Source organism: Schistocerca cancellata, chromosome 2, assembly GCF_023864275.1.
Source record: "Schistocerca cancellata isolate TAMUIC-IGC-003103 chromosome 2, iqSchCanc2.1, whole genome shotgun sequence".
Taxonomy (NCBI): domain Eukaryota; kingdom Metazoa; phylum Arthropoda; class Insecta; order Orthoptera; family Acrididae; genus Schistocerca; species Schistocerca cancellata.
Window position 1 is genome coordinate 972303646 of NC_064627.1, and position 13846 is coordinate 972317491.

The following is a 13846-nucleotide window of genomic DNA, read 5'->3' on the forward strand; positions in this document are numbered from 1 at the left end:
TAGTCACTTGCAATTAATTTAAGTGGACCCTCTGGTCTCTTGGCTATACATTCTCCTGTAGTCTAGTGGCATCAAGTGTAAATGTGTCAACAGTACACGTAGTTTAGGCTCCTACTATGCTCTAGCAGGATGCACAAGGCGCCAGCTTCATTTGTCACTTATCAGTTCGACTTTACATATTTTGACAATGTAAAAGATTTCTCATGGATTGACAAATGTGGGCTGTAGTTGTGTGAACTGTACCTCCGTTAGTTGCTTGAACCAGACCCCTTACCTTTTCATTTTTAAAATCTGCCTATATTTTGTCCCATTTTCACTTGAAAACGAAGAAAGTTGAGGAAATAAAATTGGGTCCTTCTGAAGTGACTAAAGCTACTGATACAGTTTGGAAGAAGAAGATGGATTAGAAGAACGCCAGTAATCAGTTTAATGTTCCAAAAACAGCGTTTGTGAGTGAGAGCAGGCGTTGCATGCAGAGGAAACGGCGACTGTTGATATTAAGTTTGTAGGGCAGCCACAAGTCGCAGTTAATATTTTTATTGGCCAGTTTCGCACAGTTTAATGTGACCTCCTGTTAGAATTAGCGACAGCGGCCAATAAAAAACATTAATTGCGCCTTGCGGCTGTCCTATAAACTTGCCATTGATAAGGTTGTCCAACGTGAAGTACGGTACACCTGAGGAAGCAGCAAAACCAAAAAGAGACAGAACCACAATTTTGGGTAACGTTCTTGCAGAAGAGCTGGTTTGGTACTGTCTTATTAAGGAAGTTCATTTCTTTGCCCCTAATCATAATTACTTGTAAAGAACGGCCATACAATTGGCAAAGAGGAATAACATCCAACACTCTTTAGGAGACGAAATTGCTGGGAAAGTGAGTTAGTCTTTTTCTTAAACGGGACAAAGACGAACAGTTACAAATAAAACATGCAGAAGTGCCCAATTGCAAGGATTTTGGGTCCAGCAAAGAAAACACTGAAAAATGCTATGTCCTTATGGAAGAAGATTATGACTTCCCTGATTTAAGTCTTCTAATTTAGCTAAATGTGATTTTTGTTATTTTTACAAGAGGTCCCATTTTGGCAACCATTTTCCACATGTAAGATTTTTAAAATAATAGTTTTCATAATAAATTTTAATTATATTTTGTAAGAGTTGACTTGAAATACCGTGTAACAGTAAAAGTAAACATTACATGTTTTTAAATTATAATTTTTTACTATGTTAAATTTTTTAAAATCAAAAACAAAATGGGGGTCCGAATTTGGGTATATTCCTTTACCCATTGCGATTTAGTTGTTGACAGCCATGTCATTTAACAAATAACAACTTGCCCAGCAGCCTATTGAACAACTGCTACTAAATCAGTATTAAATGAACACACATACATGTTATAAAAATGTGTGTGTGTGCATATCACATCACCTCCTAAACCACTGGAGCGATTTCAATCAAACTTCGTACACATATACCTTACTGTCAGGCAACTATCGAATGGGGAGGTTAGAATCACCTTCCTATCAAAGGGATGTGGGTGGGATTGAAAAAGAAACGTAGCCCGCGAGGCATGAATTCAAAGAATTCGTTCTGCCAGCATTTGAGAATGAGCACTTAGAGACTTGCAACAAACTTTACACATAATTTCAACCTACACAAATTTTTTCTCACTGACAACCCCTGAAAAATGGTGAAAGGAAAAACGTTTATCTTTTCCTTACTTTCCTGCTTTTCATGCAGTAAAAGTACTGCATGAGGCATGATGTTACAGTTTACACTGGTGTCCAAAATTAAAGCAAAAAACCGCCATTTCCCCGTCCTATATTTAATTCACGATACAATAGTACAAATTCTCAACAGGTGTCCGTACAATTGTGTTCTGCATGGAAGACGGCATCCCGGTCAACGGACAACCACGTCAGCAACGGCGTTAGGGCATATCTCAAACGGGGTAGTGTTTGCTGGGTAGTTAGTTGGTTTGTGGGATTAAAGGGACCAGACTGGTACGGTCATCGGTCCCCCTACGCTCGGTAGTCCCACATCCACAATATCTGTGTTCACACGGTGCAATATGGCACAGAGAAGACGCCTTAAGATTCTCTGTGGTGGAGGGCCACAGGAAGAGTGGAAGTAGGACAGTCGCAAATTGATGTTACCCAATGGCTTAATATAAGCCATACTGTTGTTCCTCGGACATAGAGAAAGTTTATAGAGACCGAATCTGTATCTCAAGGATCAGGACAGGTCCGACCAGGTGTGATATCAGGGAGAGAGAACCATTTCTGACTGTAAGGACACGATGGTACCGCCTTAGTACTGCACGGCAACTGGCATCTGACCTCGCAGCATCCACTGGACGTGTTGTATCGAGACAAAAAGGCGTACAGTAGCCTCCGGCAGAGTAGCCTTTAGTGTCGAAGAGTTGCTGTATGTGTACCTCTGACGCGTCTTCGCAGAACGGAACGTCTAGAGTGGAGCCGTCAACATGACACCTGGACGGTCGCACTGTGGATCAATGTTCTTTTCACAGATGAGTCCCGATTTCATCTGGAGAGTGATTCTCGACATAGTCGCATCTGTAGCGAACGTGGAACACGATTTTGGGATCGAAACACTGCGGTAACAGACCGATATCGAGGAGGATCCCTAATGGTATGGGTAGGGATTACGTTGACCAGTCCAACACCTCTCCATGAAACTGTATGGGTGAATCAGCAAGGCTTATCTGCTATCAGATATCGTGACGGAATCTTGGGACCTCATGTGCGGTTGTTGCGAGAAGCTGTGGGTCCATGGACAATAATGCTCGACCTCATAGAGCACAGGTGGCTGACGCTCCCTTGGAAATGGAAGATACTGCACGTAGGGCGTGGCCTGCTCGCTCTCCCAATTTGAATCCCACAGAGCATGGCTGGAATGCACTAGGGAGGCGGATTGCAGCACTTCAGCATCCACCAACCACTCCCCAAGACTTGCGAACAGTTCTGCAGGAAGATTGGGCATTATTGTAATTCTTCAGGCTTTCCCGGCGATCTAATGACATCTTGGGTTGTCGGGTGTTCTGCCGGATATCAGGGTAGTACTTGCACGATATTTCGGTAGCGTAACTCGTTACCTTCATCAGGTGCGACCTGAGACTACTCCTCGAGTTACTTCCACTTCTGAAGGCTGATGGCAGCTATTTTCGAAGGACTTACCTTTAGGCATTGCCTTCATCTTAAGGTTTGGGGGGAAATTTGTTTATCTTTATTTTTGTGTGTTTTACGGGAAGGGCGTGGGCGGGGTTAGGAACTTAATTTGTTTTGGTTTCTTCTTACTTCAATGCGTTGGTTTCTTCAGGCTGCAGTGCTTTATCGGTCGAGCATTGCAACAGGTCGTCTGTGTCGTTCTCGTGGTCGTGGTGGTGCTCCTAGGTCCCTGATGAGATGATTGGTGGACGTCTGTGTCTTCTCATAAAAGTGTCTTGCCATCTTCTTATGTCTTTCTAGAACTTCCAACTCTTCGGCGGCTTCATGGAGGTACTGATGCGGAAACTGGCAGTGTACATGGTAGACCCTGCGTAGTATTTTATTTTGTAGCGATTGCAATCGCTGAATATGCGTCTTGGCAGCAACGCCCCAGACTTCGCAAGCGTAGTCAAACAGAGGGCGAAGATACATGCGATAAATAAGGAGACCATTTGCGATGGATAACTCGGACCGCTCATTGAGTATGCTGGTGAATCTTCTTGCGAAGGTCTGTAATGTGCTGGTACCACGTGAGCTTTTTGTCCATGATAACTCCCAGGTATCGTACTGATGACAGCCAAGGAAGTTGCGTTCCGTAGAGGCGCAGTTGACGTTGTGGCATGGTTCTCTTCCATGTGAAGATGATGGTCTGCGTCTTCGTGGGATTAAAGCTGATCCTCCAGCGAGCTGCCCAGTCTTCTAATCTATTAAGGGCACTGTGCAATCTTGGTACAAGAACTTCTCTCCATCGGCTACTGGAATACAGCATAGTATCGTCGGCATAGATTGCCTTCTCCACCCTTGGTACTGTAGGCATGTCCGAAATGTACATTATGTACAGAACCGGTCCAAGGACCGATCCTTGGGGTACTCCGGCGTTGATGTTGCGTGTGCGAGAGAGTGTGTTGTCAAGTCGTACCACGAACGTCCGGTTCTTGAGGTAGGAGGCGATTGGCTTCACGTACACTCTTGGCAGTCGAAGGGTGTGCAGTTTCCATAGTAGTCCGTAGTGCCAGACGCTGTCGAGCGCTTTGGTGACGTCGAGCAGGACTGCACCGCAGAATTCTCGTCGATTGAAGGCGTCCTTAATATATTCTACTGCTCGAAGGATTTGTTGAGTAGTTGAATGTCCACTTCGAAAATCGAATTGCTCCGGTGGTAAGATGTCGAGTTGCGCGGCAAGATGTTTAAGGCGTTGGAGAGGAAGTCTCTCAAAAAGTTTGCTAACGTGAGGAAGCAAACTGATCGGTCGATAACTGTTGGGATACTTCTTATTCTTGCCCGGTTTTGGTACTGCAACAATGGCAGAGTGCTTCCATGCAGCAGGAAACGTGGCTGTCGTAAGTATCCAGTTAAACAGCGCAGCCAGATGAACGATCGCTGACCAAGGTAGTTGCTTCAGTACTCTGCCGGTGATATCGTCCGACCCGGCATCTTCTGGAGCATTGCCATTCCCTTTCCCGTCCGCTGCAGTCCTGAGTGTTCTCACCCGGATGCTCCAGAAGATCACAGCGAGCAGGCGCGGACCGCAGAGGGAGCGCCTGGTGAAGGGGGAAGGACACAGGCATAACTACTGGACCAGGTCCACTCGAGTAGTAGTCTCAGTTCGCCCCTGACGAAGGTAACGAGTTATGCTACCGAAATATCGTGCAAGTACGACGCTGATATCCGGCAGAACATCCGACAACCCAAGAGGTCATGGGCACTATTGCCTCAACATGAGACGACGACATCATTTGCACCATGCCCCGCCGCTGTCAGGTCCGTATTGCTGCCAGATGTAGTCACAGCCCATACTAAGCATGTTAACCAGTTGTCAGAATGAGTGTGCAAATCCGACAAGTCGCAAAAAAAACGAAGAACGTGATGGACACATGATTGTCTACGGCTATGCATATCGCAGTTCTTTACGTACTGTATTCTTTACATTGTTTCTACTTAAATACTATCACCTGTTTATACTGTTGTGTGGCGAATTAAACGGAATATTGCAAAATTTCCGTTTGTTCAAAATGTTTCAAATAACTCTGAGCTCTATGGGACCCTACGGTCTCAGGTTAGAATCCTGCCTCGGGCACGGATGTGTGTGATATCCTTAGGTTAGTTAGATTTCAGTAGTTCTAAGTTCTAGGGGACTGATGACCTCAGATGTTAAGTCCCATAGTGCTCAGAGCCACTATGGGACTTAACTTCTGAGGTCATCAGTCCCCTAGAACTTAGAACTACTTAAACGTAACTAACCTAAGGACATCAAATGGTTCAAATGGCTCTGAGCACTATGCGACTTAACTACTGAGGTCATCAGTCGCCTAGAACTTAGAACTAATTAAACGTAACTAACCTAAGGACATCACACACATTCATGCCCGAGGCAGGATTCGAACCTGCGACCGTAGCGGTCGCTCGGTTCCAGAGTGTAGCGCCTAGAACTGCACGGCCACTCCGGCCGGCCCTAAGGGCATCACACACATCCATGCCCGAGGCAGGATTCGAAACTGCGACCGTAGCGGTCGCGTTCCGTTTGTTGCTTTAATTTTGGACACCAGTGTATTACTTCTTTATAGTAACTTTATTCGCGACACATTTTGGACTCAGTGTGCACATATAGCACTGAATCTAACTGCAAAATTATATCACTGTATGACACATAGTTAAGGACATAAGACGTCATAAACAATGAAATGCGTGAAAAACTGCAGCATCATGCATGACGTTTAAATTTATTACTTTGTTGCTACGGACTCTATCCGTACGCAGTTTGCAGACAGTATCCACGTATAGCGCTGAATGTACCTCCAAAATTATATCATTGTACGACACTTATTTCAGGACGAGGCCTACGGGAAAGACAGGCCGCGGCGCGTACGTCACGAAGGTAAGGCCTGCACTCGCTCGCTCGCTCAACTCAGCGGACAAACTACGTTTCTGGACCTGTTAACTCGTAACTGGGTGTGTACGTACAAACGAGAATTACATCTTCTACTGGTATCCTCTATTATGGACTGTTATTAGTCCTACAATGATTGGGAGTCCATAGCCCCACCTATAATTTGTTACGGCTGTACTGGGGTACAATAAAATTAAAATCAAGCCGAAATGATTATCAGTTGCGTAAGGCACCACTTCTTGTATGAAGTGACGAATGTTAAGCATAAGAGACTAAATGCTATAAACAAGCCGTTATAGCATTTTTATCGAGTATTGATTTTAAATTTAATTTTGCTGTAGTCCTGTTAATCGATAAGACTTCATAATACCAGATTTCAGTAGAAGATGCAATTCTCGTTAGTATGTACACGCCCAGCTGCGAGTTAACAGGCGTAGAAACTCATTTTGTCTGCTAAGTTGAGCGAGAGAGCGAGTTCAGACCTACCTCCGTGACGTAAGCGCCGCGGCCTGTCTTTCTTGTGGGCCTCGTTTCAGGAGATATGACGTCATAACCATTACGCACAAAGCCAGACGCTGCGTAATATGGGCGTGGATGCCCAGCTGTAAATAAATACGTGGTCAACCCGAGGTTTCTCTGCTAGTCGTTGATAAGATGACAAATTCCCAGAAGAGCACCATAGCACTCGTTTATCATGAAAGGTTACACTGTTTAGCTCAACACATGATTATACGTGAATGCATACGGCAGAACAACCACGCAACTGAATAAATGCTGCTGACTCGTCCGCTCCAGCTAATGTGTCATCTCAAATTTACAGTGGTTACGAAAACTTTTACAGCAAGAATATTCACAGAGCTCATGCTTGGCTGCATTCACCATATTAAAAGTAAACTTTCGATATTGCTTGATGCTGGGTGAAGATTAATCCGAATACGCTAAAATTGCGTAGATTTTCCAAGCAAGTAATTTCAGAAGCTAAAAGTTTCATATTCATCCGTTTCTAATAGTAAATGATAGGTGATAGCAGACGGCCCAGGTGCCCCTGGCAGCGACTTATTGCTCACCGGACAGCGTCTGATGACTTGTGGACAACCAGTTGCTGCCTCGACTGACTGTAAATACTTGCCTGTTGCAGCTGCTGCTTCTGTGCCTTCTTCGTTAACCTCAATAAACGCCTTGTGCAGAGCTTTGCTCACTTCTAGGGGCAAATCACTGATACCACCCAGGTCTGCCGTAGGTTCGAAGACGGACGTTATGCCAAGCTGCAAAAGAGTGAAAAAGAAAGTTGACATACCACGCTACAGACTTCGAGCGCTAACGCATGTGAAAGGTAGTCCAATTATCACGTCTCGTTTCGCCAGATCAGCGGAATATAGATCAACAAATTAATTAATAATAAACAAATAAAGTCATTGTAACAGCTTTCAAAAAAGAAAACAAACGGATAAAGAAAAAACTTAAACAGGAAACGAGTACAGCTAACACCATGCACTACAGGCTTTTTTTGTGGTAAGTTCCTATGGAAGCAAACTGCTGAGGTCATCGGTCACTAGGCTTACACACTACTTAATCTAACTTTACGCTAAGGACGAAACACACACCGATGCCCGCGAACCGTGGCAAGGCGTCCAAGACCGCGTGGCTGCCCCGCGGAGCCATTGCAGTTGCTCTATATTACATAGAGAAGAACATGTTACGGTTCCGATGAAGATTGTGTTCTTACGTGATGTCTTATTTTAAATTTAATAGTCATCCAAATCTTATGTTAGTGTTAACAGAGTTTTTCACATCACGTTGCAGTAGAAGTGTGCTACGGTCAATGCATTGTTTCTAACAACTCTCACGACGAGAACATGACTAGCGCCATAACCCGATTTCTGAGAAACTTCGGTCAGCGTTAAGACGGGACAAAAATAAGTGAACACGTGTTTCAGAGAAAACGACGTTCGAAGTTTTGAGATTACTGCAGTTCCTTTTGGCGAGAGCACAATTCATCCGAAAAGGTGGCACATTGGCTAGCATCGAGGCTTCATACTTTGGCCCCGTGTTCGAAACCCGATTATTATTTTTATGTTATACACTGGAGGTATTAATTTAAAAACGCCTTCAATCATAACTTTTCGTGTTTTATTAACTACACGATGCATTTCGGACCCTGTGGGTCCATCATCAGGTGTAATTTGTCTAAATACATGCTTTATTTTTTCTCTCGAATGAGGTGAAATGCATATTCCTGTCACGAAAAGGTTTGATTTTAGGTTATGAATTTCGCAAGTCAAACGCGGAAAAGATGAACAGTGTAAACTTGGATTATGTGGTAAGTTTAGACTGTTCACTTTTTCAAATACTTCTCAAATATTTCCGCGTTTGACTTGCAAAATTCATAACCTAACATCAAACCTTTTCGTGACAGGAATATGCACTTCACCTCATTCAAGAGAAAAAAATAAAGCATGTATTTAGACAAATTACACCTGATGATGGACCCACAGCGTCCGAAATGTATCGCGTACTTTATAAAACACAAAAAGTTGTGACTGAAGGCGTATTTTAATTCATACCTCCAGTGTATTGAATACAGTCACGTTTCAAGCTGCGAAATATGTATAAAATTAAATTTTTATTTTAGTTTTTCATTCCTCTACCCATGTCCGTTGAAGTTCACTACACGAATGTTTTCCAATGCATATTGAAATAACGTTGTCCTTGTTGTGCATCTTCATGTTTTCGCGGCGTAAAGACAGTTCCATAAAATTTCGGGCGTGAAGCCGCATAAATTCAGAAGAAACTGAAATTATGCGGCTGCACGCCCGAAATTTTATGGAACATTGTCCTTATTCGTCTAGTAGTTGTCCTCCTAATGAACCAATTAAAAGAAAATTAAAAAATCACTAAATATATGAGAAAATTATCTGAATTTTTTTTCAGTTAAGTTCCTTGGTTCATAAACAATTGCAAGCGCCAGTACTTTGTAAAGTGATTCGTTATGTGTGATTTGCAGTGACATTATTGCCAATGCGTGAAATTTTCAGCACTCTGAATGACGTTTCAGTCCCGAGTGATATCCTTATGAAGAAATGTCTCGGTGGCAAACCTGCCTTCACGCGATGCTCGTCGTGTTCAAAACTTGTGTTGGTTGGTTCATGTGGTGTATGTGTGTGGGAGGGAAGGTGGGAGGGGGGGGACCAAACAGCGAGATCATCGATCCCGTCGGATTAGGGAAGGATGGGGAAGGAAGTCAGCCGTCCCCTTTCAAAAGAAGCCTGAAGCGATTTGGGAAAATCACGGAAAACCTAAATCAGGCTGGCCAGATGGGGGTTTGAACCATTGTCCTCTCGAATGCAAGTCCAGTGTGCTAACCAATGCGTCACCTCGCTCGGTGGAAACATGTGTGATTCGAATGTTCCTACGGTCGGTATAATCCGTGGAAATGCACCAAATCTTCCTGAAGAATAAAAATAAGAATAAAATATATCAATGAATATAAGAATAATAAATGAAAGCACCAGTCTGCTTTTGTTCTACAATATTACTTTTATTGTGTTAACCGGTTTTCAGCTTACAAGGTCATCTTCAGACATTTACTGAGTATTGTTACCAAAGAAGTTACAGCGCTTGCAAACAACACTGGAAGAGAAGTAACACGTCTAGACTGCAGCAGAAACATACAGTATGTAACATCTTTAACAGTGTGGTGGTAATGCAATGAAAAAGTAAAAGAAAAAGTAAAAGTTTTCATTGCATTACCACAACACTCTCAAAGATGTTACTGTATGTTTCTGCTGCAGTCTAGACGTGTTACTTCTCTTCCAGTGTTGTTTGAAAACGTTGTAACTTCTTTGGTAACAATACTCAGTAAATGCCTGAAGACGGCCTTGTAAGCCGAAAACCGGTTAACACAATAAAAGTAATATTGTAGAACAAAAGCAGACTGGTGTTTTTCATTTATTATATTGTTGTTCTACCAAGAACCAACGGCAGATTCTGTTAACATAATGAATATAAGAATTGATATAAGAATTAAATAAAAGAATATGAGAATTTAATGAGATTGTTATCCTTCAAAATATCTCTCTCTCACACACACACACACACACACACACACACACACACACACACACACACGGACACACACATTTTTTAATAAATTCTGACATTTATTGTGAAATGCACTTGTACTTTTACAATTAATACACTACCCTTGTATCCCTTAACTTGAAAAGAGACTCTCTGTAGTAATCTTCTATGCACATAGGTAGATAAGTGCAAAATAAAATAAAATACATAAAACAATATACGGGTTTCGAACATTGGGTGCAAAACTAAGAGGCCACAAATGCTAACCACTGCGCCGCAACTTCGGCTGACACTTTCGAGCGCTAAAAGTCATCTAAATTACGTTGAAAACTTTCACCACCTTTTTCTCAGGAACGGTGGGTATCCACGGATAAGCTGAGATGCTTGTTCGTTTATTCTGACTCCTCTTCTACTGCACGAAGCCATGTCCTTGTCATCACAATAAAACTGTCCACCCGTTCGCTCATGTGTCTCAGAGAAGGTAACAATATCACTGTAGTGAATCATTTCGGAAACTCAGTGTCCTCTAGCCATAGGCATAGTGCTTGACACACATAAAATTAAACAGAGATGTTTCCCAATGTACTGCATATACTGTCGGGAAAGCTCCTGGAGTCATTTTTTCCAGACAAACCGTCAGCGCTGTTTTTGATCGCTCGTAGGGACTATCTTACACGCCTTCCGAACATCATTACTTTCTCTGGCAGCTTCGAGCGTGCTGTAAAGGTAGAAGTAAGTTTTTTGTAAATGCTCTGAACTGCGTTCGTCACTGAAGGAGCTCACAGCGGACAAGTTTTTGTTTCAGCTATCGGGAACCCGTATCGGTAACGTTTCAAACAACGATGAGGCTGTCCAACTAGGATTGCCGAACGAATCTGTACTATTAGAACAAGCCATTTCTAGAGAGAAAAAGTCGCCGACAGTTGATTCAAGGGGTAAATTTCTTTCCTCGAGGAGCAACACACATCTGATATGCCAAATGATAAGAGCTGCACATCAGCAGACCTATTGCTTTATTACGAACAACACTGTAACCGTAAGGAGTCACTCATGACTGCCTTATTTGTCAAAAACTTCATTGCTGACAATGATAAAGACCACAGTGCAGCATATTCATCTAAAGATAACCGTTTGACACACAGAAACCGGTCGTAAACACAAACAAGATTGCAACAGGTAGTACATAAAAGGTCTGTAAACTACAGGGTGCATCAAAAAGAATCATCAAAATTTTAAAAAAATCATAACATCTACATCTACATGATTATCCGCAATTCAAATTTAAGTGATTGGCAGAGAGTTCATCGAACCACAATCATACTATCTCTCTACCATTCCACTCCCGAACAGCGCGCGGGAAAAACGAACACCTAAACCTTTCTGTTCGAGCTCTGATTTCTCTTATTCTATTTTGATGATCATTCCTACCTATGTAGGTTGGGCACAACAAAATATTTTCGCTTTCAGAAGAGAAAGTTGGTGACTGAAATTTCGTAAATAGATCTCGCCGCGACAAAAAAGTCTTTGCTTTAATGATTTCCATCCCAACTCGCGTATCATATCTGCCACACTCTCTCCCCTATTACGTGATAATACAAAACGAGCTGCCCTTTTTTGCACCCTTTCGATGTCCTCCGTCAATCCCACCTGGTAAGGATCCCACTCCGCGCAGCAATATTCTAACAGAGGACGAACGACTGTAGTGTAAGCTGTCTCTTTAGTGGACTTGTTGCATCTTCTAAGTGTCCTGCCAATGAACGCAACCTTTGGCTCGCCTTCCCCACAATATTATCTATGTGGTCTTTCCAACTGAAGTTGTTCGTAATTTTAACACCCAGGTACTTAGTTGAATTGACAGCCTTGGGAATTGCACTATTTATCGAGTAATCGAATTCCAACGGATTTCTTTTGGAACTTATGTGGATCATCTCACACTTTTCTTTATTTAGTGTCAGCTGCCACTTGCCACACCATACAGCAATCTTCTCTAAATCGCTTTGCAATTGATACTGGTCTTCGGATGACCTTACTAGACGGTAAATTACAGTATCATCTGCGAACAACCTAAGAGAACTGCTCAGATTGTCATCCAGGTCATTTATACAGATCAGGAACAGCAGAGGTCCCAGGACGCTTCCCTGGGGAACACCTGATATCACTTCAGTTTTACTCGATGATTTGCCATCTATTACTACTAACTGCGACCTTCCTGACAGGAAATCACGAATCCAGTCGCACAACTGAGACTATACCCCATAGGCCCGCAGCCTGATTAGAAGTCGCTTGTGAGGAACGGTGTCAAAAGCTTTCCGGAAATCTAGAAATACGGAATCAACTTGAGATCCCCTGTCGATAGCGGCCATTACTTCGTGCGAATAAAGAGCTAGCTGCGTTGCACAAGAACGATGTTTTCTGAAACCATGCTGATTACGTATCAATAGATCGTCCCCTTCAAGGTGATTCATAATGTTTGAATACAGTATATGCTCCAAAACCCTGCTGTAAACCGACGTCAATGATATAGGTCTGTAGTTCGATGGATTACTCCTACTACCCTTCTTAAACACTGGTGCGAGCTGCGCAATTTTCCAATCTGCAGGTACAGATATATCGGTGAGCGAGCGGTTGTATATGATTGCTAAGTAGGGAGCTATTTTATCAGCATAATCTGAAAGGAACCTAATCGGTATACAATCTGGACCTGAAGACTTGCCTGTATCAAGCGATTTGATTTGCTTCGCAACCCCTAAGGTATCTACTTCTAGGAAACTCATGCTAGCAGCTGTTCGTGTCTCAAATTCTGGAATATTCCATTAGTCTTCCCTGGTGAAGGAATTTCGGTTCAAAAATGGCTCTGAGCACTATGGGACTTAACTTCTAAGGTCATCAGTCCCCTAGAACTTAGAACTATGTAAACCTAACTAACCTAAGGACATCACATACATCCATGCCCGAGGCAGGATTCGAACCTGCGACCGTAGCGGCCGCGCAGTTCCAGACTGTAGCGCCTTTAACCGCTTGGCCACCACGGCCGGCAAGGAATTTCGGAAAACTGCGTTCAATAACTCCGCTTTAGCGGCACAGTTGTCGGTAACAGTACCATCGTCACTGCGCAGCGAAGGTATTGACTGCGTCTTGCCGCTTGTGTACTTTACATACGCCCAAAATTTCTTTGGATTTCCTACCAAATTTCGAGGCAATGTTTCGTTGTGGAACCTATTAAAGGCATCTCGCATTGAAGTCCGTGTCAAATTTCGTGCGTCTGTAAATTTTAGCCAATCTTCGAGATTTCATGTTCTTCTGAACTTCACATGCTTTTTCCGTTGCCTCTGCAACAGCGTTCGGACCTGTTTTGTGTACCATGGGGGATCAGTTCCATCTCTTACTAATTTATGAGGTATGAATCTCACAATTGCTGTTGCTACTGTATCTTTGAATTTGATTGAGCCACTTCTCGTCTACATTTGCATAGTCAGTTCGGAAGGAATGGAGATTCTCTCTTAGGAAGGCTTCTAGTGACACTCTTAGGAAGGCTTCTAGTGACACTATATCCGCTTTTTCAAATAAAATTATTTTGCGTTTGTTTCTGGTGGATTTGGAAGAAACGGTAATGAGCCTAGCTACAACGACCTTGTGATCACTAACCCCTGTATCAA

At 43.0% G+C, this 13846-nt stretch overlaps 1 protein-coding gene across 2 annotated transcripts in view; it reads right to left on the bottom strand.

Moving 5' to 3' along the window:
* The window catches only part of LOC126162940 (leukocyte elastase inhibitor-like), a 210621-nt gene that overhangs the window by 43755 nt on the left and 153020 nt on the right, over positions 1-13846 (bottom strand). For both annotated transcript variants that reach the window (XM_049919772.1, XM_049919771.1), the window contains exon 7: positions 7240-7375. In XM_049919772.1, the coding sequence (XP_049775729.1) occupies positions 7240-7375 (136 nt within the window). The remainder of the gene's footprint in view (positions 1-7239; positions 7376-13846) is intronic.